Source organism: Ambystoma mexicanum, chromosome 12, assembly GCF_040938575.1.
Source record: "Ambystoma mexicanum isolate Mex_15411 chromosome 12, UKY_AmexF1_1, whole genome shotgun sequence".
Lineage (NCBI taxonomy): Eukaryota > Metazoa > Chordata > Amphibia > Caudata > Ambystomatidae > Ambystoma > Ambystoma mexicanum.
This window is the reverse complement of record NC_090936.1, coordinates 20,578,010-20,605,861: the sequence shown is the minus strand read 5'-3', so window position 1 is coordinate 20,605,861 and position 27,852 is coordinate 20,578,010. Positions and strand designations below refer to the sequence as shown.

Sequence of the window (27,852 nt, the reverse complement as noted above, 5' to 3'; positions counted from 1 at the left end):
TGCTTAGAAAAGTCTAAAATTATGTATCGCAACAGCTTCCATACTTTTAAGGCAGGGTTCAAAATGTACCCAAAATGTGCCCTTGCCACTAGCCATTGACCAATACCAATGACAATGGACTCTTGGCGAGTGAGAAATGGTGGGCTCTGGGTATGTTTATAATCGAGGTGGCGAGGGCCTTCATGGCCGGTTGGTAGCTTGCAAATTGCAATGTGTACCCCTGCTTCAAGGGATCGCTTCTGCACATCTGGACACCATCAGAACAACGTGCTGCTCACTTGTACTTCCAGGAAGAGCACACGCCTGCTAACAATTGGCTTGGTCGCGCTGTGTCTATGTCACGCGGGTAGTATAGCTCCGTGGCAGCGCGCTAGTCTTGGAAGCAAGACGACGCAGAGCAACATGGGTTCGAATCCCAGATCCGCGCTTAGAAACCTCTTCGGTATTAAGCGAGTTATAAAAAAAACGTCTACACCCACAGCTCTCGCTAAACCCACCACCAGCGGCGACACATCCAAACAGAAGCAAACACGTTATACACATCTTCTTGACCGAGCCAAATACCCATCCTAACATCACCTGCACCTACTGTGTGCTTCTTGCCCCCAGTCATGGGCTCAAATGCACAGACTGAACACGGCTCAGAGCCGGGAGGCCAAGAGAGTAGTACCTGGCACAGGACAAATGTATTTACTTCTGTAACATGCTACAAACCGATAGGTCAGAGCACTGCAACCTTCGGATCTCAATGTTTTGGACTACAACTCCCATCAGCTCTAGCTAGCAGAGTAAATGTTAAGGAATCGGGAGAGACTATGGAAAGCTGCAAACTCCCTCCACATGCATTGACCTCCTTCAGAAGCAGCTGAAGGACTCCTTGGTCCTAGTGCTCACTGGCAGGGGAGGAGATGCTAAAATCGTAACCAAAGTTTGCCATTGCAGACCTGCACTAGTGATGGTCAAACCTTGCCAACAGGACAATGGGTTAGGGAGCAGACCGGCATGCCATTGTGGGCCAAGCTCAAACAATGTCTAAGGTTCTCAAGATATATATTCCATGCAGTGGTCCAGCCTAACGTATAAGAAACGCTTACTGGCCTCGTCCATACACTTGCGATCTGGCCCTCAAATTGAAAAGCACATTATGATCCAAAAGACAGACGTCACAGGCGATCCATCATCCGCTTAGTCACTTACCCTTTGGAACGGGCTGCAACATGGCCGCCTCGTGACCACCATCCAGAAGGTTCCACCAGATCTCCTGCACAGAAGCCGGCCGGCCAAGTGGCACTGAACTGGTGGAACTCGCTTTTTTTTTAGCCCAGCCCCAGAAGTTGATGATGAAACCCGTATCTCCTTATCTCGGCAGGTAAACATTGGAGTCCTCCGACAAACACTAGCATGGCTTGCATGAGGTGGGCGGAGCTTCATGCTTCCGGAGGAGATCCCGACAACACTGGGAACAACTTCATTAACTAGAACAAACCATCAGTGACAGAAAAGGCACCCAACTTCTAAGGTGCCTGGATATTTATGAGAAGCAGGTTCGGAGAGATGCATCGCGATCCTAAAAGTAGTGCGTGGCGTGGCCGCGTGATGGGCTGAAAATGATCGCCTTGAACTGCACGTTCTAAAGAAACTGCTAGGTTGGCAAAGCACGATATAGATCCAAATTCCATTGAATATAGTAAGTTCCCTCATTATATGCTGGCAATGAAAGTCGGCAAGTGCTGTGTAGGCAGGGAACCCTACAAGAACCTTATATTCACCACCCAATTAGTAATTGCTGCAAATGGCTGGGCCTCATCTAACCCAGGTCCTACTACCCTCACCCCTTACCCCCAGCTGCATACACTGTCACTGCAAGCTTAAGGCGGCGGGGAGCATAGGGGGGGGGGGTCACTCCAAAGCAGCAGGACTTGGAGAAGGAGAGGAGCGTTCCAAGCACTTCCCAATGGCCCGAATGTCACAGCGACCAAGGGCCAATGAAAATGGTACAACCATCACACTGCCAGCTACGCAACCGAATCTAGGATACAAGCAAGAGGGGCGGACAGCGATGAGGCGGTGGCCCTCAACCACAGAAACCTGAAAATAAGCCTGGCTTGGCCTTTACCCTCCCTCATACACCCTACCAACTATTAAACTCAAAAGATGCTCCAGATTAATTTATATATGTGCAAGTGTGGCCTGCGCGCTCGCGACACCGCTTGATCTATTATCACAAAGGGGAGGGAATCAGTCACATACGCTGGGGAGAACAACCTACCAAAAGTAGCACACGTGAAACGTAGAGCATTTGACTGGCTCGAAGGGTGATTCGAAAGGCCTAATCACAGACTGCCCTTTCAAGTTCCTAGTTTTCTGCGCTTGAATTTTGCGCTTGCACTTTAAAGGTTCGCGAACAGTGAGTGACTGGACTTTGCACGCATTTCCTCCAGCGCAGGAGACTGCGAGAAAAACACCCAGTGGACATGGCGTTACTTCCAGTGCCAAGAAGTACAGCGGCCTGGCCAGCTGCTAATCCTCAGCATCAGGCGGCTATGCCTGTTAATGTGGTTAAACATCAGCTGGGCTCAACAGCCAAGATCAGAGTTCAAAGCACCCAAAACAAGAGACGACTGCAAAGTCTGGCCAATCCTGCCGCCTGCCCCTAGAGAGCAGTCACAAAAGGGCTCCGGGTCCAAACGAAGAGACGACAGGATTTAAATCCCCACAAAACTGATCTGTCAAGTGCATTTTTATTCCGGATTTAAATGCAAGTTCCTTAACATATTTGTAGCCATGCAGGATATTTTTTATCAATAATACAATTATCGACATTTTGTTTCAGAGACACAAAGAAGCGGAAAGGAACTGGATCTTAAGCATGTAGCCAAAATAAACACACTAGGATGCATGCCTTTCCAATAGAGACAAGGGAGGGAAATAAAAGGATTGTTCAAAGTTTCTAAATAAGAACTATGATCTTGAAAGCAGTGAATGGCTCAGCTATCACCCCACAGGTTCTGCTAATGTAGAAAGTGGTACACATTTCCAAGGTAAAGTGCAGAACTCAGCTGGCATCCGAGCCGTCCCTGGGCTCGAACTCCCAGACCTACATGTTTCGCTCCTTACTGCTAATATTTGGAAAAGCACTTGTGCTGCACTTGAGCTCCTGGAGTACGGCGCTCAAGGAGCTCAAATGAGCTTCTTTACTTAAAAAGCAAACAAGAGGATTGAACCAGGAAACGGGCCCAATGATCATGGCATGTGCCGACCCAGCCAAGCACCCGACATGCCCTGGAATTAACAGTCGAACAGTGCCCAGCACACAGACTTCTGCAGGGCTCGTACGGGAACAGAAATGAAAGAAGGAAAGGCCGATATCACGATTGACAGAATTATTTCATTTGTTATACAGTGTTTGTATTGAATATTTTACATGGAATGCCCATATATCGTATACTTTATATCGAAAACGTTTATCGTGAATAGATTTAAGGTGGGGTAAAGGGTTAAATATTTCTGGGAAACAGTCGTGCTGGGTTTTTAGGGGTGAAAGAAAAAAGCGCATTTGCTATAACATTTTTTCATTATAAAAGATCGATATATGGGCATTCGTTATAAATTACTTCGGTATAAAGACATGTGACCTTGTGCTCCGAGACTTGGGACTGGCTGCCAGAGTTTCATTTGTTCGTAAAGATCTCCCAGCCAGGGGAGCCGACTTATGAATTTCCCCGGGGGGGGGGGGGGGGTGCCCAAATACAGGAAGTGACATCACTGGCAGTGTTATGACCGCAAATTTGCATGTAGTCGCCAACTTGGTGCAACGGCGCGCGGGGCTCGGGGGGGTGGTTGTTGGCGCGCGCAGAGCAGTGGAAACATTGGCTAGCATGCACTGCATATACTAAAGTCAAGAAAGAAGGAGATTTAAGCCTTCGAGTTGCATTCCAGTAAGACATCACTGCCCCTAGTCCACCGCTCTATAATCGTCCAGCAACACAACTAGGATGGGAGAATGAAATGCTTGCTAAACAGAAGGTACAGCTGCAAGGTGGAGCACCACCACCAAAAAAGAAAGTTCCCAATTCAAGGGAAACGAGAAGTAAAGATGTTTCCCGATTAAAAACTACCAAGCAAGACGTGTGTGGTGCCATAGTTCAGTAAAACATCAACAATTCAAACTTACAATAGTACTGCTGTAGATTGGCCAGCCACAAGTGAAATTTGCTAAGATGTTACCTCTGGGTAGTCAGATAGAGTTAGGGATGTAGCTTAATCTTAAACCTTTCAGTGGACACATCAGATGTGCTGCTGCTGAAGTATAATGCAATCCTGGCTGAAGTATAATGCAATCAAGTGTGGTTTCAGACTTGGGGGGGGGGGAGAGTGTTAACTGCTTTTAACATTGTAGTTTACCAGAAAATCTGGTGAAGCAGTGTACAATGTTAAAAAGCAGTTACCCAGGCTCACCCTGCACCCAGGTGATGTTTGGGACTGATGGAAGCACTCGTGTCTAAATGTTGTAGCCATGGTTGTCTCCATGTTTTAAAAACTCCCACTTTCCAGGTTTTCAACATTCATTTGAAACACACCTTATTCAAAAAATGAAGGAGTCAGTAAAAAAGCCAATGCTGAAAAGCCTATTTCGCACAAGTAGTAATACCCAAAGGGTAAGAGCGACTGTATAGCAGACCATGCAAATGTAGGATACTCCAGGATTACCTTCAGTCAAAATTCACCCACTGCAATGTTCCTAAATTCAGATTGCAGAGTAGTGTCCGACTGAACCTCAATCAGCTCTTCCTGGCCATCAAATGGATGATGCACCACCTCCTCTGCCAGAAAAGTCTGCATCACCCAGTCATTAATGCCAGCATTTACTTCAGGGAAGTATTCATCAAAGCGGGACCTTAATGTTGCTAGGTGGCTTGCCCAGCTCCAACTGTTCTTTTGCAAAGGTCTAGCTTCCTCTTGAAGGCAAATACTTTTTTATTCATTCTTTCCTCTGTGTTCCCATGTCCACAGGAATGCCCCAAAGGTGGGATTGGGAGTCTCTGGGGTGGTGAGTTCTTCTGGTCTTAGTTTCCTTTTAAAATACACAAATCACATAGTATGTCAACCAGACACTGCATCATTGTGCACAGCTTAAAGGGGGCCACCTGACCCAAAGCAGCACACTAGGAGATGTATTTTGGAACAATCAACATTGTAAACACATCTCTAGTTTAGATTGTAAAGAGTGTTTGTGCTGCAATTACAAGCACCCAGTTAATAAAGTCCAGACTTCAGCATTCAGTGAGTAAAATAACCTTATAAAGATAAAATGCAGATTTGCATAAAATTAGAGAATTTGGGGATTATGGGGGTAATACCGCTGAAATCCACCATGGAGTCCTATGGACTCCAATTAATGGGGACTAACACTGCCTACCACCACTTGTAATCCAGCAGTAATACCGCCAGACCAAGAGGCAGTAATGGTAGTACAGTTTGGTGGTATCTCGGCAGATTTACAGGCCACACAGAGACATCACCTCTCTCCATGTTGTCTTTTATTGTAAAGTGGATTACCAGGTTTCAGACCTGTAAAATACCCCTGTCTCCTCAGGTGACTCAGACCCCCCCCACCATTCCATCCTACATAAACTTGATTCCCCCAGGCTGTTCTTCTAGTCTACTTTTATTCTACCCATGTAGATCCAGGAACGTCATACTCCTGTTACTTTCATGGATTATTTTACTTCCTGTTCCTTAAAGCCAGGGGTATTAAACATGTGGCTCTCCAGATGTTTTGGACTACAACTCCTATGATCCATCACTATTGACTATGCTGGCTGGGGCTGATGAGCATTGTAGTCCAACACATCTGCAGAGCTAAAGGTTGCAGAACCCGGCGTCCAAGCAGAGGCCTGGAACTCCATACTGCCACAAGCACTTTATCATTGGACTATGGCTCTGAAATAGAGACTTTATGCCGGCCCTTTACCCACAAACACTGGTTGTTATTATACCTTGGAGCTGCACGCTTTAATAGCACTAGTGCAAGAAACGTTCAGGACGGGTGGTAAAAAGACTTCTGTGGGTCTTATGCGGCCTATGAGTTCACAGGGTTTGGTTGACCAGGGAATAGCACACAAGGCATGGACTTGGGACAGGATGGCAGGTTAGCTGCTGGCAACCTTTCAGGTGGCAACCGTAAACACATGAAAAGGGGCAGTGGAGATGTGCAGTGCTTCTTTGCCCCCCCGATTCTCTGATTTGTCAGAGCTACATTTTCAAAGCCTCTCTCTGAATGGAGCATGAGTGCATTCATCTCTCAGTTGACTCACACAGTTATTGTTCTGTCTGTCTGCATCTTTCATTTGTTATAAAACAGCACCCAAGATTGGTGGCTCTCAGGGGGTAGGGAGTAAACAAAATGAACCCACAAAAAAATCTTTTTTTGTGACTGCACCAGTAAATCATCAAGAATCAATGACTGGGAGAGGGGCTGCAGGAGAGCGATTCCCCCTAATTTGTATGGTACAGTAGCACAGATAGTAGAAAGAGGTTGGTTGGCTCTCGACTTACATCTACCTGTTCAGTAGCACACCTGGGAGTGGGTAGTTGAACTGGTGTTGAGTCCCCGTTTCTCTGTGATAGCATACTCTTGAGGGCATTCTTTTTAGGCATACTTTTTTAATGAACATTTAATTGCAACTGCATGTGTATACCAAGTGCTTAATTTGTAAAACACACCAAAGTGACAACCCGGGAAGCGATGAAACGCAACCTTTCACCCCTTGACAAAATAGGAAGTGGCATCAAATAGCATTGTTCCTAAGTAAACTACACTACGAAAAATATGGTTATGATTTCACTAAGGTGATATATATTTCATACAAGAATGGATCACCATACGTATCACTAATATCTGTGTGTAGAGATCCATATTGTCAAAATACTGTGACTCCAAGCAGATGTCCAAGGCCACATGATAATATGGTATTATACAGCACTTACCCTTAAGCTCTTTTTTATAGAGCAAATATGCATACAATATCACCCAACCTGTGTTGGTACTTATATCGACCCAAGAAGGATGAAGGGTTTTTGAAGAATAAAAAAATAAAATTTCAAAATAATGATTTTCCGTTTTTTTTTTTTTAAAACCGGCCCAAGCATGGCCTGAAACCAGCCCTTACTCCCCAGGGACGATTTCGGCCGGCTAGGGGCCAATCCGACCCTGCTGCCACCACCCATAGTGCGACAGAGGCCGGGCCTTTGTGGGGCCTCAGGCTCCGTTAGGAGCCTATTCATGAAGACAAAAAAAAGCACAGGCACCATGACCATCATCAAGGCCAAAGAAGGGGTGCGCTTTTTCGTTTGTCTTCATAAATAGGCTCCTGATGGAGCCTGAGACCTCACAAAGGCCCGGCCCCTGTGGCACTAAGCATGTGTGGCAGGGGCCGTGGGTCGGGCTGCTGCTCCCCTGTGGCACTAAGCATGTGTGGCGGGGGCCGTGGATCGGGCGGCTGGTTGTTAATGAAGCAACAGCCCGACCCTTTGGTCATTTATCCTCTTTTTTTTTTCTTTCAAACTGTGGCTGCGCGCCCCCCTTGGGCATGAGGCTGCGGCCCGCCAGAGGGGCGCGCCCCACAGTTTTAATACCGCTGCGCCTAAGCCCTCCCCTCCAGGACCATACACCAATACGAGTCCTAGAGGGGAGGGCTTAATCGCACATTTTCGCGATTACACCTGGCTGGAGAGAAGTGATGCAGAATCGATGGAAAGGGCCATCGATGCTGCATCACTTCTCTTCGGCGGGGGGGGGGGGCTCAGACCCGACTTGATTTTGCCAGGTGTGGGGGAGTGGGAGGGGGGGGGCCCCGGAGCCTCCCGTACTCAGCGCCCCTGCTTCCAGCCATATTTGTGAAAAGTGCATTTGCCCGATGGGAGGCGACCCGGAGGTAAGTTGCAAAGTTGCAGTCAGACAAAATTTCCATTTTCAGGTCTGCTGTGTCGAGTGCTATATAAGCAACCATCATGGCCGAACATGACATTAATTTCCATAACGAGGCGCCACCCCCTCCCCTGTCCCTAGTCCTCCTAATTCAGAGGGTTATTTTTTGCTATTTCTAGGTGCAATTTTGACCAGATTGTTAACCCCAAGAGCCAAGGGCGTCATTGTTCATGTTGAATTCCCATAAGAAATCATTGTAAACGCTGCCTACTCCCGCAGTGCAAAGCTCCCTATCCAGTCATGTGGAAGGTCATCTTGTATGGTTTGGACGCGGAGGTCATCTTTTCTGTTGAGGCAATAACCCCATTGCAGAGATCAGGGAGAGTGGCAGGGGCAGGGCCTTTGGGGAGCACAGGACTGGCTCTTAAAGGGGGCCGTGATTCTGCAAGGGGCGCCGTTACAATCTCAAATTTACTGATACATGGTAATAAAATACTACCATCTATGGTTTAAGAATCCACTGGTTTTTTTTCTTTCGATTCATGATCTGAGACCAAGGGTTCTTGCACGGGATATACGCGCGACCCGCCCACACCATTGTGTGCAATACGCAACGCCATCCTGCGAGTTAGGCTGTGTAAATAACTGCTTTCAATTTCATATCAAACAGAAAGAAAGAAAAGCAACCAATTACACATGAAGCCGACGCTTTACATGTTATGTGATGTGATGTTACTGGGACTTGTACCGAAGACCGCCGCCATTTGTATGGTCTCCAGGCGCTCCAAGAACCAGGATGCTGAAATACAACTTGGGAGCGAATTAAATCCAAGCTCAGAAAGATTCCCCAATTAAGTGGGAAAATGAGGCCTTCCTGCTGTCAGCCACTGGCAAACCCATCATCAGTCATGAAGGCTTCATGGATTGCAAGAGCCAGGCATCTGGTCCACAAATCACTTCCGGTACACGAGGACGCCCAACTGCAGACATTCTAGCAGTGCATTAACTGAAACAACCCGGAAGCAGCCTTCATTTCACTACCGGATGCAAAACAGGCTCCCCAAAAACATTTGAAAAAATATCATCCCAGTAAACAAATCCATGGGTATTTCCTTTTCATTTTTTTTGCCGCAAAGAGCTTTTTGCATTCCCCAGAACAAACAAGTTCTGAAGGGGTCAGCGGGGGAGCGAGTCAAAAGCATAGGTGTCCACATGCACGTTACCCGGAAGTGGAACTGAAAGGGCCCAACAGTGCTCACAAGGAAGTAAAACCAGAGGAAGTGACAACAAAGCTTGTGTGAAAAGGGCCCTCACGTGCTGTCTGGCTTTTAAGGCAAAATAAAACATGCTACCTGGCCTTGCGATCCATTGCACCAAAACGTCTCAATAGTGTAATCCCGGGGTCTGCCACCTGCGCCTCTCCCTTCTCGTGATCCTTAACCAATGACCATGCTGCATGCGACTGATGGGAGCTGTAGCCCAAAACATCTGTAACACTTATTCGTGATAATTTTGGCAAACATGCATAAACCACTCTCTGAAGATCGTTCCGGCACCGTATCCCATGTTCAGCCAGCTCCTGGCGTTCTGTGCTCCTATAGAGCCTGGTACTTTTATTCGACACTATAAATGTAGGATTAGAAGTAGCAGAATCCTAAGTGATGTGCTAGGACTTGCCAAGTGGCTCACACCGGCCATAGGACTACTTGAAAACAAATTCTTCCTCTGGGTTAACCATTTGTGATAATTTCACATACTTTTAGTCAATGTTAGGTTCATAAAAATAGGATTGCAGCTTGCTGGTATGCAAGAAGTAAATAAAATAGGCAGTCTCAGAAAATGCCTTAACAGATGAAATGGACTAGGCGGCCATTCACAAACAGCACTGGGTAGCCATGTGGCATTCTCTGGACTGTGAACCAGATGCCCCACTACAAATGACCCCAAACATCACTCCTGAGTAGGTCTCCTCAATGCAGAACTCACAAAACTATTGCCAGCCCAATTTAAGGGCCAGCTGGCAGTATACCACTGTTCCAGGGAATTTTGCCCGAAGGACTCCAGAGAGGGTTGGTGCCACAAATACTTCAGCAGAGGTAGTGGGGATCTAAAGTACCCAATCCCAGGGAGTGGCACTGTGGGCGGGTCAAGCTGCTGGGCAGACATGGTCCTAGAGCAAAGGCTTCCAATGCAGGAGTTCTCTTCATTTGTACTTTAGTTTTGGAGGCACTGAAATTGTAACCAATAAGCCGGAACCATTTGCAGGGAATTCTAAGAGCTTGTGGGCCATGCGCATACTGTTTTCTGGCCGTGTGCCAGTTGGCCGGTGGTTATTTCATCTGGCACTTAAAGTAGGATAACTAGTGGAGTGTTGCCCGATTGGTGGGGATCTGTGCCTCAGCCCTAGCTGGGGAGGTCCTAGTGCCATCTGCTGTAGGATGAAAGCAATTCTTCTGGCAACGTGGCCTACAAAAACCAGGAGCACTTGACATAGGACGCTTGCCCATGCAAGCAGAAAGTAATGGCGGCGTCCCTCCCAACCTGATATTTAGCTAGTGGTGGTGAAACACCATCCATGTTTATTAGGGCTCTTTATGGCACTGCGTGGCCCCTGTGGCAACACGGGCGTCCATCCCCTAGTTTCCTGGCACTGCTTCGCATACAGAACTGCTCATAGTCGAAAACAGCTGGTCTTTCGAGCCGTGCCATCAACGTAACCTTTGCAAGATGGCGCACTCATCCAACGCCAAAGAAGGCGCCATCAGGTCGGAGTGCTTCTTATTACAACAGTAGCGATTTAATTGCGCAGTCGCACCCTCTCATGCGTGTCCACGTGTGCCAGAAGCGTTTGCTCCCCCACAAGGGGGTCCCTTCAGGTGGTCACTCCAATTGGCTAGGACTGCCGTGAACTGTAGTCCAAAACATCTGGAGAGCGAAAGGTTGCAGACCTCTTTCTTAGGGGCTACCGGTACTCCTGACATCCAAACACGAGTGCATGAAGCACACTTAGAAGGCCCACCCACCATCTCCTCCTTGGATCGCATCACAGGTCTGTGCATGTTGACTGGAACCATGACAATATTTCAGTGGGCCATGTTAACTTTTAGCACTTTGGGCCTCATTACAACCCAGGCGTTAAGGGTTAACGCCGTCGTTAACCCTTAACGCCTGATTCCAATTTTAACGGCTGCTTTTAGCAGTCGTTAAAATCCATGGCGCTAAACCGCCTTGGTGCTAATTACTGCACCGTAATTTACGGTGCCGTAATTAGCGCCTTCCCCACTCCCATTATGCCCTATGGGGCAAAAATGGGAATGGGGATTTACCGCCCCACTCACCTTGGAATGGGGCGGTAAATCCGCCATCCACCATGGTGTAAACGTAGTTTACACCATGGTGGTAAAGTTGGTGTACTTACCGCCTGGGTCGTAATGACCCCATTTGTCTTATATTCATTGGAAAAGTCAGTGGCCTGGTCTTCTAGCACATGCTATTAAAAGGAGAGGCTTGTATATGAGCAAGGGTAGGTGTAAGGCGCATTATAGGAAGCCTACGGGCCGCCAGGTGACGAACTCAATGTTTAATGCAAATCCTGTCCAAAGTGGTGAACTTCACCGCCAATGGCCATTAACCGGACATCGGCCAAGGCCTCAGTGACCACTGCTGGAAACAGCTGAATGTGAATGTACATAGGGGGGGGGCAATGTGCTTGACTTCAACATGGACAGAGCTGGGTGGTCCCCTCAACCGCGCCCACGTGCACCGGTGCTTTGCTACCATTGCAATGCACGACTAAACACAGAAGTGAATTCGGAGAATTTTATTTTCCGTAAAGGTGGCCCTACAATGGCCTCAGGAGGTTTGGCCAGGCAACTGTGGCGTGGTAATGTTTATTTGTAAAGCGCCAATACACAAGGCAAGTGTTTCAAAGCGCTCAAGTAGGGAGGGAACACGGGAGAAAAAACAAGAGTCCTTCAGAGCCCTTGAATTTCGGAATGATCCAAGTCTGCACAGGCAGAGTAAGTGCATATAATACAACAGTGGAGATAACAGCAAATGGGTGCAATGACGATTATGCAGTTTTTCCAAGAGCATAGAGGCGCCACAAGGTAAGGAGGGGAGACAGGGAAGATAGACAATCTTAAAGGCATGGTATGTTCAGATCGTGCAAGTGCACAGATGGTACAGGGGGAGGGGCAAGTACAGGAGGGAGCCTAGAGGGCTTGGGGGGGGGAATTCAAGTGCGCCCAGTTAGACAGAGAACTGGGTAAGTGCTGAGAGAATTGGCCAGTCTCACGGGTCATTTACCAAGAGCAGTAGCCGTGAGGGAAGGGCAGGCCTGGAGGCTAGTGCGAAAGGACTGGAGTGGGACCTGGGAGACTCGGAGGTACACTAGGCAGCCAGTCAGCAAGCTGTGTGGAAAAGGAGGGGGAGAGGGTTAGTGCAGAGAGAGAGGTTAGCAGGGCAGAGGGAGAAGAAGAGGTACGTCTTAAGGAGATCAGGGTCAAGACAGAGGGTGGCAGGGAGGCTATTCCAGAGGGAGGCCCCTGCTGAGACCCCTCCCTCCGAATCTCTGCTTGGAGAACTGGCTCACTCGCAGGTTAGAGGTAGATGAGCAGAGGGTTCGGGAGGGACAGTATTTAGGTAGGAAACGTTGCAGATAGGTAGGTCCCAGGCCCCGGAAAGCTTTGTGGACATGCAGAGGGTCTTCAACTTGATCCCTGCAGCCACAGGGGGCCAGTGGAGAAATCAGCACCAGAGAGATGTGGTCCCTGGGCTTGAAGCCAAGGATAAGTCTTGAGGTTCTGTTCTGTAGGAGTTGCAGAGGGTGCAGCGCAGAAACAGAGATCGAGGAATGGGCTGTTGCAGTAGTCAAGCCTTGAGAGAACCAGGGCTCTGGAGACAGTGAACCTCTGGGGAAAGGTGAGAAAAGGAAGAGTACCTCTGAGGAGGTGCAGCTGGTAGTTGGACTTTTCAGAGATGTCCGAAATGTGAGTGGAGAAGGAGCGAGTGGAGTCAAAGATGACCTTAAGGTGTTTTGCCTCGCAGGGGGGGTGCAGGGCCAAGGGAGGCCGGCCAGAGTGAGTGTGGGAAAGCGAGAGCAGGAGTCCCAATGCGAACAATCTCAGTCTTACTGGAATGGAGGCAGAGGTTGTCTGCAGCACACCACGACTGGATTGCAGACAGTAAGATGTGAGAGAGGTAGAGGACTTGGCTGAGGGTAGCCTGAAGGAGAGTTGTGCGTCATCCGCATAACACTGAAAGTTAGAGATGAAAGGGGCACTCACACGTGCCAGGGCAGCCATTGAAGAACCAGGGAGATAGGTTAGAACCCCGGGGAATGCTGCAGGTTGAAAGAGTGATGTTAGAGATAAAGGACACACGTTCCACCTGGGATGGGCAGTCGAAAGGAAGGAGGTTAACCACGCCAGAGACTGACCTGTGATTGCCAGGGTGTCACAGAGACATGGGATCAGGATGTTGTGTTTACCCGTGTCAAAGGCAGAGGAGAGGTCAAGAAGAATGAGGACAGAGGGAGTGTTATTTTCAAGATTTGAGAGCAGGACTTCATGGGTGTTCAGTTCAGAAGAGCAGGATCCATGCCTCCGAATGCTCGAAAGCCAGCCTGATGGGTCATGGAGACAACCAGCAGATTCAGTGTGGAGAGTGAGCTGAGGGATGACCAGTTTCTCCAAGAGTTTTCCCAGGAAAAGGGTGGTGGAGATGGGCATAATGTTTGCTGTAAAAATTAGCCCTCTGCCGTGGAGGCAGCGGAAGAGTCATGTTTCTGCATGTTCAGTGGAACTGGAGTGCGGCCACGCCGGCACGGAAGCGGTTGCCACATGCAGCAGTTAAGTGGTACAAGAAAGGAATTGCAAACATAAAAATTCTGTTTTTCCGTCTCATCTTTATGCTCAAGTTTGGTCTTGCCCCTAAGGTTTCTTTCAATACTTCCCCACCTTTGTAGCTTGGCTGACCTTTTATGGCCCATTTGATTTGTAGCCTCCTTGTTGCTTTTTTCCACTCATTTTTCTTGCATTCGTGTGCTTTGTGGCGCATTGCTTTTTCCCAGCGGGACTTTACGTAGTCTTTTTTCATCAGCTCTTCTTTGTCCCATTGGCTTTGCATCTTTTCCACCCTATGGATGCCCCCACCACCTTATGCTTCCGATATGCATCGCTGAGCAAATTAGTGACCCCCACCCCACATAAGGGGGGCAAAGACTAAATTGAGAAAGCCAGCATGTGCACGGGAGAAAAGTACATGAGACAAAGTCCTGTACGGAAGGAAGTGAGGTGACGGGAAACCGAAGGCCGGAGAAGTGTGGCAAGATGGTGGCATGTGAAAGTAATTGGGTGTCAAGAGGATATGCCTGTCTGGTAGCAGGGAGAAGGCAGTGAAATAAGTGGGGGGTGCCCCCTTAAAAGTGGTAGATTGAAGGCCCGATTCGGGGTCACCAATGTAGAAGCATTGATGAAAATACACCGCCAACAAGACTGCTCCGCTCAAGAAAGTTGGAACGAGAATTTGGATCCAGCCAACGTAGCTAGCCTCCATGCAGCTTTCCCCTTTGACAGGACAAGCTTTTCCAATTACTTCATTCAATCACCTGCTTCGTAGGAGGAGCTTGTGATTTGGAGGGGGAAGGGGCAGGATAACTGCTCTCCGACCCCTCATTCCTCCGAAGTCATCGAGTTGTTGGTCATTTCATTCTCCCAGAACTGAAGACTTTGCTATTCCAATGGGGGAAGGGGGGTCTGAGATCTTACACAGACTTCTCCGGAGGAGGACAACAATGGTGATACAACTACACAACCAGCGTGGCGCACTTCGCAAACCAATCAGTCTATGGACTCTGCTAACCGATGCAGCTAGTCCACTGAGATACCTATACAAGTCTTTGGACTCCTAAACTGTTAGTCATTGCTCGGTTACTTAGCAAGACCACCAAGGACACGGCTTACTTTCAGCCTATCATAAAACCACGAAGGATGCGGCTTACTTTTCAGCCTATCAGTGGTCTTCTACGGTGGAGGGAAAACCATGCAGCTTCATACTCAACCTTATCGCCACATGGCAGAAACTAACCCGCTAGGGCCCCATCAGTCCAGCATTTAGTATATTTCATCGGGCCTCCAAATTTGCACCGACGGCTGAAGAGTGATAAAGACCTGGACAGCAACATATTTTTGTGGATAGCCTCCTAGGATTCCGATCCTAGGTGACACACACTGCACAGCATCACCCCGGTCTCTTGGTGCAGATTCATGTCTGGGAAACTTTTTATATGGTCCTTTACATTTTCCTGCAGCTACAGGAACCCTACATGGGAATTGGAGGTAGAGGCTTAAGCTACTTTGCTTCCTTTCGGTCAAAAAGACTCAAGATGGGAAAGATAATACGTTTCCATCACGCAAGAAGGTACAGGGATCAATTTCATCAGCTACTCTAATTATGCAGGCTTAGCAGTTTAGGGTTCTATTGAACGCCCACAATATGCAGATTGCGGCTAATTTTATCATAGGGCATTATCGAAAGAGGACACTGGTCTTGTAGGTCAGGCAGTGCCACTCAAGTCTGGATGGTCGCCCACCTGTTGGAGTTGGGGCCTCCAAAGGCAGTTTCAAGGGATTTGAGGATTAAAGCCGGGTAAAGAGATGTGTTGTGTTGTCTGGTTTGTTGTTATTTTAAAAGGTTTTTCATTGTGAAAACTAATAAAATATTTTTTTAAAAAAGGAAGTTCCTTCTGTTCTCATCTCCCCTTCCTCATTCTGAGTGCGGCCCGGGCAACGGACTCACAAGCGGATGCGGTTTCCCATATGCAAGTTCATTAGGATGAGCTATGGGGGTTTATCTCAGCATGCACACCTTCTACATCGGGGCCCTACACGGCTTCTGCACTTGCATTTTGGGCAAGGACGCAAGAGCACTTGCCATATCTGATCCAGGCAACGGGAAGTTGGATCAATGAGGAGCTCAGCTCCTCTCCGTAAGCTTGGACGCATTCAGACCCTCCTTGTGGAGGGTGCCCGCAAGTTCAGCCACATTAAAGCCTTTGCATGCCCGCTCCGTTAGCCATTTAAATTGTACTCTCTGGCTCATAAAGCGACCAAGCAGTTCAACCAGCCGTAAAACTGGACATAACAGGGGGCAAAGAACACAGAAGTCAACAAATTCCTCATTTCAAGGAAGCCCACAGGAAAGGCAAAGCCTGGAACTACCCACTGGGTGAGTAAGAGTCCTGTGGAAGTCCCTCCTCATGGATGTACACATCACACCCGGCTGCCTTGCCTTCTGAACACCCCACCATTCGCTTGTGTCCTACTAATACCTAACCTTATTCTTCAAGTCTGTTTATAATTATGCCTCCGTGGTTGGGTTTAATCTCTGTTCCAATATGATTGGTTATTTATAACGTGCTTAACACCCAGAGGTGTCCAAGAGCGGAACCAGTGTTGCTCCGTGTCATCTTGCTTCCAAGTCGAGCGCATTGCCCCCGAGCCAGTTCTAATGATCCAATGATCTCATGGTTTAACTTTTCTAAAGTGCTTTAGTGCAAAAAGATCGATTTAAGAAACAATTAAATTAAACCAAAACATCCAACTGATCAGCATTATGAAAGATACTGGATAATTATGACTTCTGTTTATAGAAAGTAGACCTGGCAGCATTGGTGTAAATGGTATCGCCGCACTGGTGTGCACGCATGCATCACCTTTGCACTACCCATCGACAAGAGGCCTAGCAGCGGAGTGCACATAGGGTAATGTTCACACCGGGCATACAGCTAAGAAAGAGGTCTGCAACCCTCATCTCTCCAGAGGTTTTGGACTACGACATTATGATCAGTACACATGGACTACTACTGGCTAGGGCTGATGGGAAGTGTAGTTCAAAACACTGCCCCCACTGGCCAAGGGTCTACAATCAATGGCCGCTGTACTTAACCAGTCCTTGCCGGTATAGCTAGCTGTCATACGTCTGCACATCTCACACAGAGCGATGCCAAACCGCACTGTACGGCTGCTCAAGAGAGAGGGGAAGTAAGGCTCTCCGATACTAATCGCTTATCACTTCCGTGGACGTTTCCAAAAGCAGGAATGGAATTTTTATAGAGTGCTTGAGTCATAAAGATTTCACATAAATGGATGTGCTCTTGTAATCCTATTAAAGAGTGCATTCGCCACTGGTGTGCGGTGCCTCAAAATCCTCCACTTCGAGAAGCACAAGTTGGCTACATGAATGGCCGAGGTGCACCACAGTTTTTAGGGTTGTGTTCTAGTTGGCAGCAGGGCTCTCATTGGGCTGGATCTTCCTGGATCTGAGATCCGGCTCCCCGATCCCAGGGAATCCATATGTGCTCCCTCACATTTATTTTCGAAATCTGCCGCGCTTTCGTGTTGGGGGCGGGATCTGAACCGTGGTCGCTAGGTTGAGAGGCGAGATACTTCCCCACAAGGCCACTTGAGGGTCTGATCAGGAGTGCTCCGATATCCCATGTCAATGTTGCACTATACAGGAAACATTGATATGCATTTTTTGGGGGGGGGGGGGTTTAAAAGGCGTGCAAATGTTGTACTTTGATGACAACATTGATAGGATAAGTCATTTATAACGCGCCTGTACACGAGTGTTTCATTATAAGAAATGTGACCATTTTCCAGGTGCTCACGATTCATCTTCTGAGGGGCTGAGGAAAATGTTCATGGGGGCAACAAAATCCCCTCCTAGCCCGGCGCTCTATCCCCCACTCCTTTATCCCTGCATTAAGTGGGGTCCCCAGGAAAAATAAGTCAATTTACACCACTGGTTGGCAGCACCGGAGTGCATTTGTAGAAGCAGGGATGATGGCACGATCTGCTCAAGGTGTGCTCAAGCATTCCAATGCAATCCAATGCCTGCTGGCTAGGCGGTGCTTAAGGATCAGCCCCTCAGGATTGCATCCGGGAGTTGCCAAGGTTACTGCGGGCCACTACAGCGACGTGAAGGAAGACTGTGTACGGATGATGAACGCAGAGGCCAGTGAAAAGAGTAAGGGATCGGCCAATCGCCGACTGCTCCTCAGCCCTATTATCCCCTTCGGAGTTGCCCGCGTGTCGTGTCCCGCTTGACCTACCAGGGCGATCCCTGCACCCTGCTCGTAACCACTCGGTACATCCCCTTGTACAGTGTTCCACGGCTTCCCAGCTTGGTTCACGCTTTGGAAAGCATATGCGTATACAAGGTCCAAGATGCAGTGACAAACCTACTCGGCTGATATCCAGTATTGGTCAATCTGAGAAAATGAGTGGGTTTTAACGGTTTCTATACAGGAAAATGTGGCAAGGCCAGCACATAAGTGACCAGATAGTCCAGGTGCGTTAACATCCCCATGCCTCGCCAAGACGTTATTAAAAACAACTGGATCTGGTGCCCCAGAATCAAGTCCCCTGCCACCCCTAGGTTGGCTCTAGACAGGTGGGGGCAGCCCTTCACTCAAAAGTCTCCATGGGAGCATTGAAAAAATGATACTTACAAGTACAATTTGCTCCCCCATCCAGTCTAACACCACCCCACCCCCCCCCTTCAGTATGATCCCCTTTCTGGTTGTAAGAGAAGCTGGCCTGCTGAAGAGGAAGAGGAATGCATACTTTACTACAAAAGTAAACAAACAGGCTGGGCCAGTCAGAATGTGGTCAATTTCCAGCGATAATGGCACTACCAGCTTTCTTACAGGGCTTGTGAGGTTGGCATCATGGAAGGACACAGAGGCAGATTTTAAGTTTAACAATATTTTATTAAGAAAATGTCAGGATGGAGTAAGGCCCAACTTGCCCTATTCTAAGGTGGGATTTCCCTAGCAAAAGAAACTAAGGAAAGTCTGTGCCAGAATGTTCAAATGAAAAGTCTGCCAGTGTCCAAAACCTATACTTGCACTCACAACTAATATCAAAACAATGTGTAGGGATGCCAGCAACAAAAGAAGTTCCCAAATAAAGTTCAAAGCTTCTTCCAGCTCGGACTTCCTCTTCAGTTTCTTTCCCCCCCCAAAGTCATTAAGTTCATTACAACGTTCAATTTACCTTTGTATCAAACGTGAAGATACACAGTTGCACAATTTAGTAAAGGTTAGGGTGGTCTTCCCCAAATTCAATAAAGTTCAGAGCAAGATGTCACAGGGTTTCCTTCCACAAGTTCAATGTTAAAATAACACAAAAAAAGTATCTTGAAGTTTTGTCTGGCAATTGGTTTTCCACAAGACTTTACAACTCAGGGCTCTCTTCCCCAAGTCCGATATTCACCATGTTGTTTTCCTTCTCACATTACAGCAAACGTCCTTTTCAACATTTAGGGGTTCCCTAGTCTTGGTGTGGTTTTAGACCACACAGTCCACCCATTACAGGTTACACAACCAGGAACCGCTTGCAATAGTTCTGGATTCACTATATAGTAGTTCTCTGGTCTTGGCCAGTTTCAGACCACACGGTCCACTCATTACAGGTGACGCAACCTGGAACTTCCAGGCTTTGAGAAGTTCAATATTCAGCCAAACAAGTCGTTTCTCAAAGGCAGCTTCAACATACGAGTGGTTTCGCAATCTTGGTTTCCCTTTTTACTCCAAATTGTTCATTCAACTTTGTTGTTTATGTTTCACTTAGAAAGAAATAAAGGTGCATATTTTTAACAATTCAAGTATAAAAGGTAACTACTTGTTTCATTCAATTCGGTATTTAATAAAGGCAACATGGCTCGTTTTACTTAGTTTGGTATTCAATAACGGCATCTCCTTTTAGGTATTCAGAACAATGCTACTTCAATGATTCCCATTGACCGCTACTGCATTCACAGTCTCCTGGACCGCCCGAGTGATTAACGTGTCCCTGACACTTACCCGGAAGCTCCTTTACACAGAGATTCTCCCTCCTTTCGGGAAAGGCTACTTGCCCGCCTCTCTCCACTCACTCCGGCTCTCGGGCGCAGCTTCGCCTTTGCCGACTGACAGCTACTCCTGCACTTTAACTTCACCGGGGCACCCAGAGTCTCATTCTGCATTTTGACTTTGCTTGCAACCGCACAGCTCCTTCATCATCTTCTTCCCGGGTCTCTCTTTCTCCTGCCATGTCCGGCTTTTTGTACACCCGTGGTCCAGTAGCGGGTTGCCGGTGTATTCCATCAATTACTGTTGCCTGGCTCTCATTACCAGGACGTGCCTGACATTCATGCATCTTCTTCGTCCCAGTACGAAAGTGGTAATTAGTGTTTATTCCTTTTAGTTGCTTCTTCCTCGTCTCAGTATTTGAATAGGGAAAGTGTGTAATAGTAATTGGCAAGTGTTTCTTCCTTGTCTAAATACTGTTAGGTATTCCAAAAAGGAGCATGAAGGGGATATACTAGAGTATGGTTAGGTTGGTTATTCCAGGGATCGGGGGATATTGTGTTTTATCCCAATGTACTTTATCCCCAATCCTTCTTCTCGCTTTGACCTGCTCGGAAGGAGAATATCTCCCATTCTTCTCCGAGGCAAGGGAACAAGGTGAACACAATCCCATAACCACTTCTGGGGTAGGGGTTCCTGATGCAGAATACTGTGTCTCACCTAAAGGCATCCCATCCCACCCCCAATCCCCAAGGACCCTCAAGTGCTCCTCCCTTGCTCGTCCACCCCCAGGGGCAGGATCCAAAAGCGATGGCCTTTCCCTGGCCACCTGCGTAGAGGATCCAAGGGGAGTAGATGTGAGAGTACCCCATGGTTTCTCACAGGTCGTTATGGCAACAGCACCACACCTTATTAGTCACTTACCCATCCCCTCCAGCAACCCTTGCAAGGCAGCTCTCAGGGATGCTGGGAGGGGAGAGATGCTACGTGTATGTAAGCGGAGTGGCAAAACTGCCCCACGGGTTGGTCACCAGAGCAGGGGAGGAACAACCAAGAGGGTAGTGCAGAGGCACAGTGTTGCTAGTGGCACTCTCAATCCTTGTTAGAACGGTGCCCCTGCCCACATCCCTCCGCTACCCACTTACAACCCCACCTCATGGGCGGCTTGAATAAAGAGGAACGGGAGAGGGCAGAAGAGGACAGCCTGGGAGGCAGCGTCTTTCCCTGAGCTATTAAAATGTAAGCACTCGGCCAGGCTCCGCCTTTCAGCACCCCGTTTAACCTTCTGAGGTGGCGATAATGCATTAATGACAGCCTAATAGAATCCTGAGCAGTCATCATCTAGGATAACCGCCCTTTCCAAATTACAGCCCGAGCCTCTGCCTTAGGTCGTTATTTGTGGGCATGCAATTATTCCATGATAATTACCACTCAGGGGATCTTGTCAGGTTATACTTAAGTTTGTGATTTGGCTGCATTAAAAAATAAGTCAACATTACCTTTCCTGTGCAGGCAGTACATTGATGCCTTGACTCCAAAGTAGTTAATTAAGGGAATGTCTGTGTGAACATGTAGAAGCCCTGTGAAGCTGCAGGCAGGTACGCACTGCCACTTTCCGTCACACAGCAGGTTTAAGGCCTGTGGGGGCCTCTAATGGCTAGTCTTTCAAACAGTCAGACTACCCTGTACCCCGCTACCCTGTACATATTCACTCTGCTCCAAAGTCTGTCACGTCCTCTCCCCAACAGCAAGTTCTGATCATTACAGTACCCTACGTACATGGCAGGCACTATAACAGGCATTGGCAAAGACAACCATTTTTGGCTTTTGTGTATGGATGGGATAGGTATTTGCCAGCCTCGGTCATATTTGTACGCTAGCTGTGAAACGGTGAGAGCTCCTTGGCATTTGCTGGGCACTGCTTTCATATGCCCCTCTAGCATGTATACACAAGCCAAACCCGTTGCTTTTCTCAATGCTTCTTTTAACATGACTTCAGTGCAAGGCACAGATATAAATCAAGCGCCGGGAGGCATACTTAGTTAAGATGTTTTTATTATGCCAGTAGCACTGTTACTGCTGCAATTGAGCCCTTAACTTTCAGCGGACTGCATAGTAACAGCCCGGCCAGGCTAAAGTATGGCGTTACTAAATGGCCACGCTGAAACAGCACTATACAAGAAACCCACAGACAGGAACAAATACCTGTGCATGGCATGGCTTCCATCCAAGGCTCACTAAACTTACCTGCAGCCAGGCCATCCTGTACCAGGCACAACAGGAACACGTGGGGCAATGACGTTGCTTACCTCAGCGTGACCGTGGACTGTCAGTGGCTGCGTAAATAGCCAAATCCCACCAGATGTGCCTCACGCCACCTCCTTCTCCTCTATGCTCTAATACAATAGTGTCAGCTTACAGGTGGCGCTTAAGCACCGCCTAAGAGACAAAACTAAAAAGAAGAGCAAACAACCACTGTGCTGTCAAGAGTCACCCGACGCGGGCAGGTGATCTGGGGGGTGGTGGGAGGCGAGTCTGAGCACATCCCTGCGCACAGCTGGAGCTGACAGCGCGCGGCTGGAATGCACCCGCGTGCTGACAGCAGACAGCAATTCCAACACGGGGCAGGCGCCAAAGGGAATTCCGTGTAGCGCATAGAAGCGGAGTAGCACTTTACAGCTGTAAATTGTCATATGCCATGCGCCCAGTGACCCCCGGGTCTGGTGCGCAATACAAGTAATAAACGGTATGGTGTGTGGGCATTAAAGAGAAGCCATGGTGTAGTTACGCGAATATCATGTAGTCACATAATGAAAAAAAGGCACACAAGTGAAAATTAATTTGGCAAAAAAACTGTAGGTCAAGTGCCAAGGCTGGAATAGGAACCTATGACCCCTCCACGTCCCTGTGGCCCAGGCTGCAGCGCGTACATGCCAAGCCTAGCAACATTAAAAAAAAACATGCAGTTTTTGGCCGGGCTCCAGGGCCCTTTCTCTCCCACTTAGAAGTTTGGAAAGTGTTCGACCCCTGTGGCACAACACGAGAAAGGCGGGCATTCAGCGCGCTGGCTCCGATGCCAGCAAGCCTCGCGGGCTCTGCCAAGGGCTTTCTCATGGCGGGCAGGCACAAAGCAGCAGGTATTGGGATGCAAATGTGTGGTGGGGAGCAGCCCCCCAGCTTCCCTTCAAAACACATCATTCAGAGCCGCTTGGCAGTGCACAGTTCCCAGGGTGGGACCGCGAGCAGCAGAGACTGCCCTGCTGTGCCCCGGGGGCCCACACTGCCTGCATGCGTGAAGCCTTGGGGCCCTGCAAACCTGGGGGACACGAGGGGTGAAAACTCAACAGGGTTCTAGCTAAAAAAGCCCCACTCCTCCCCACTTTCAATAAATAGCAATATTCACGATTTCTTAACAGCGGGCCACCCAGGCGAGTGTACAGTTAAGGGAGGTGGGGGGGGGGGCGCAGGGGTCTAGCGAGGCGTAACACTATGTAGGGAGCATCCCATGGGGCCAAATGCCTTTGCACAAGGCCAGGTGCCACACTTTAGGAACACTGCTTATAAAAAAACAAAAAAACAAAAACAAAAAAAGTAAAAACGCACACTGAAAGATCACAGCAAGCAAAATAAAAAAAACCTAATTAAAAAAAAGGAAAAATATTAAAGCATTAACCCGATAACACAAAATAAAAGAAAAGGCAACCTTGTGTGGCCCTACTACGTGCATTGGGCCCGATGATTGGTAGTCTGGCGGCATTACTGCTAGTGACACCCCCAAACTCAGTTACCGTTGCCGCCTGCACTAATTCTCGGGTACCCAGAAAGTAGCCCCTCGTATTATTCCCTATTTTGGGGTCCCGAAGGACGCCATAAAAGATCCAGTAATTACTGCATGCGGTACCGCTTTTGCGCGGCGTTAATTCCCGTTCACACAGAAAGCAGCCGGTGCACGTTTCCAAATCGAAACGTGCAGCAATGACGACTTCAGAGGGCTTTACCACTACCGCCAAACTCGTAATAGCCCATGGCGCATTTCACGAGCAAATGCAGCACGCACAGGGGCAGTGCGACTGCATCAGGTGTGAGCTAGCAATGCAGCCATCCCACTCACAGACCTGCCCGAGTTCTCCCCCCGGGGGGGGGGCTGACGTGCACGCCACAACATACTAACAACGAGCGCCGTGCGTACACACAGCAAATGCTGCTGTGCAGCTGCAAAGCCAATCACGTTATCACATTTGAATACATAGAAGCCCGCGCCTGCATAAAAACCAGCACCTTATTTATTTAGGAATTTATAAAGCACGGCTAACCCCAGGCACCGATACAAGTGTCACATGTTGCAGGCATAGACTGGTTACAAGTTGCATGAGTACAAGTTACTGGTTACATACATGACATTTTATAGGAAGCGGTAGAAAACGCATGCAGGTCATAGCTTGCAATCGGGTGATACATGTGTCCACATAGGAGGTCCCAGGAGGATGTACGGGGGCTGTCGGAGCGTATACTGGGGTTCAGTTTGGTACTCTAGCGAACTGATGCTCGAATCATTCTTAGTGACATCACCACTCGCCTGGAACATATGGGACAAAGTTCACTCTACCATACACGGGGCCTCGCCGGTATTCTGGATACCGGCAAAAGATACCAGCAAAGGCTATTACCGTTTCCGCCACTTGGTCCGGTGGCCTTGCTGCCGAATTACGAGTGCCGGTGGGACGGAATTAATCCCCATTCATGGACTCCAAGAGGAGATTTGCCGTCGCCAGTGCCGGCAAGGAGAGCTTTTTTTGCCGGTAGGGCGCTCGCATTCCTCCCGCTTTAGCTAGAGGTAACCCAGGTGCCCCTCTGGCAAACCTATAGGTCGGGAGGTCTGGTAAAGTGCCAGTATCCACAAATACAAGCACTTTAGTAGACCGGCCGACTTGTAATGAGGTCCACAGTAAGGCAAGAGTTTCTTTATACAGGTCAGAGAACCCGAGGTGAATGAAAACTCCTTTGAAAATACGCAAGGGGGTACTTCATTCCTTATAATACGTGGCCTCACACTGCCATCCGCTTTAATCTTAGGGCTTTTGCCTATTGTGATGTAAGAGACCTTGAAGTTGCTAGCAACAATAATCAATATAGAATGGCTTCAAAATACAAATATAACTGGCAGCTTCTCGTGTGTTGCAGAGAAAGAGTAAACTGTCCAACAAAATGCATCCAACATGTTCAGTGTGTGCTGAAATAAACAGCCAACAGTTCACAAACTGAACATAATATCAGTAACAGGTGCCCATCAGGTCCTGGCTGATAAGGGTCAGAGAAAGCTACTTTACAAGAAATGAATGCGAGAAGCTTGTCCCGGTATAAACCCGATGTACAAACTCAGACCACAATAGCCGCATAAAAGCCTGCGAATTATATTTGTATTAAATGTGACATCACTACTGACGTATCAAAAGAAAATGACATCACAGCTGCACTGTATGCCAAGCGGCCCAGTATTAAAGGGGAGGACAGTGAGTGGCGATGCATTATAAGGAATAAAATACCCCCTACCATGCGTAAAAAGGATTCTGCAAGTCACCTCAAGATCCGTTGGCTTATGAAGAAACCTTCAGGTTCGTTCCCCTATTTGGGCAGGGCTTTGCTCAGTGACTTGCAACATCCTAAAGTATGGCACAGCCAGGCGTCCTGTGATACACCACCTCACCACTTATCGCCCACAGAATTCTCCTAGGACTGGCACCAACAGCATAATGACAACACAGCCGACTGCCCCGTAGGAAGGCAGTACCTATGCCAACTGCTCCAAAGTGAGCCAGGCAACACAGCCTACCGCCTCACCATGAGCAGGGCAACACCGGCGACTGCCCGCAGCGAGCCAGGCAACACCACTGACTCCCCCCTCAGCAAGGCAGCAACCCTGCCAACTGCCCCGTAGGAAGGCATTATCTACGCCAACTGCTCCAAAGTGAGCCAGGCAACACAGCCCACCGCCTCACCATGAGCCGGGGAACACCGCGACTGCCCCGCAGCGAGCCGGGCAACACCACTGACTCCCCCCTCAGCAAGGCAGCAACCCTGCCAACTGCCCCGTAGGAAGGCATTATCTACGCCAACTGCTCCAAAGTGAGTGGGGCAACACAGCCCACTGCCTCGCCATGAGCCGGGCAACACCGACAACTGCCCCACAGAGAGCCAGGCAACACCACTGACTCCCCCTCGGCAAGTCAGCAACACGGCCGACTGCCCCCTAGGAAGGCAGTGTCTACACCAACTGCTCCAAAGTGAGCCAGGCAACACAGCCCACCGCCTCACCATGAGCCGGGGAACACCGCGACTGCCCCGCAGCGAGCCGGGCAACACCACTGACTCCCCCCTCAGCAAGGCAGCAACCCTGCCAACTGCCCCGTAGGAAGGCATTATCTACGCCAACTGCTCCAAAGTGAGTGGGGCAACACAGCCCACTGCCTCGGCATGAGCCGGGCAACACCGACAACTGCCCCACAGAGAGCCAGGCAACACCACTGACTCCCCCTCGGCAAGTCAGCAACACGGCCGACTGCCCCCTAGGAAGGCAGTGTCTACACCAACTGCTCCAAAGTGAGCCAGGCAACACAGCCCACCGCCTTGCCATGAGCCAGACAACACCGACAAATGACCCGCGGTGAGCCGGGCAACACCACCGACTCCCCCTTGGCAAGGCAGCAACACAGCCAACCGCCTCGCAAAGAGCCAGGTAACCCCAGCGAATGCCGCACCATGAGATGGGCAACACTGGTGACTGCGGGGCATAACCAGCGACTGCCCCGCAGCAAGCCGGGCAGCACCAGCGTTCGCCCCACCGCCGACTGCCTCGCCATGAGCCAGGCAACACTGGCAACTGCCAGGCCAACACCCTGCAAACTGCCCCGCAGCAAGCCAGGACAACCACCAACCACCCCACTGCTAGGCAGGCAACACCGCCACGCGCCAGGCAGAACCAGCGTTTGCCCCACCACCGACTGACCCGCCGCGAGCTAGGCAACACCAACTGTCCCACAGCAAGCCAGCCAACACCCTGCAAACTGCCCCCCAGCAAGCCAGGCAACACCGCTGCAAGCCGGGCGAACCACCAACCGCCCCGCAGCATGGCAGCAACACCAGTGACTGCCCCACAGAGAACCAGGCAACACCACTGACTGCACAGCTGGACGGGGAATACCACTAGAACATCAATGAATGTGCCACAACACGAGGACCCACACAACACGGATAACACAACACAGGCATGTGAACACGGAGTTTCCAGGGACACAAATAACTGCACGAACCGCTTTGTAATGTAAGAAAATAGCACTAACACAGCCTATAGCGAACGCCATTAATAACCAGCGATATAAAAAACAGACCTTAGTCTGGACGGTAGTGCAGCACACACCGGGGTCAGCAACAGTTTGGGTGCGAGGCATGCACCCCGGGCGTCATGCGGTGCCCCCAGTTTCCCCTCTAGGCGCATGACGTTCCCCTCATCACACTCCCCCGGCTCACGGGAGCGTGCTTGGGCCCGGGGCCCGCCACCGGGCGGCTCCCACAGCAAGGCTCGGAGTGAGACGCCGAGGTTTCCGCCGTGCCGGCAGCTGGGGGGGGGGGGGGGGTCTTCCCTCAGCCCTCCCCGAGCCCACCCGTGTCAAATACATGAAGGGGCCCCCCACACGTTACCTCCGGCGGCTGGGGCCCGGGCTCTGCTCTTCCCGGGCCGGGCTCCTCTGCGCCAGTGTCCCGTCCGCCCAAGGTGTCCTGCGCCCCGGCCAGCCCGTGCACGCAGCAGCGTGCGCAGCCTCTCCCAGCCTCCCAGCATGTGCGCAGGGCGGGGCGGGACGGACGGGAAGGGCCCTGCTCCTCCCCTCCCATCCCCGGGGCGGGTCTGCATGCAGTCAGCCCCCTCACCACCCACCTCTCCCCCTGGGACGCGCCTGGCAAGTTTCCAAAGGCTTCTCACCCATAAAACACGAGCTGCAGCATTCAGAAAGAGAGCGCGCAAAAAAAGTCTCCCCCAATCCGGCTAGCCCATTTGCGCCCGGTTAGTGTT

The 27,852-nt window shown here is 49.5% G+C and overlaps 1 protein-coding gene across 1 annotated transcript in view; it reads right to left on the bottom strand.

Annotated features, from left to right (window-relative positions):
• FAM107B (family with sequence similarity 107 member B) overlaps positions 1-27,637 on the bottom strand; it is a 144,478-nt gene extending 116,841 nt beyond the window's left edge. Inside the window, exon 1 of the mRNA XM_069627837.1 lies at positions 27,483-27,637. Within this exon, the coding sequence (XP_069483938.1) occupies positions 27,483-27,621 (139 nt within the window). The 5' untranslated portion in view covers positions 27,622-27,637. The remainder of the gene's footprint in view (positions 1-27,482) is intronic.
• Between the last annotated feature and the right edge of the window lie 215 nt (positions 27,638-27,852).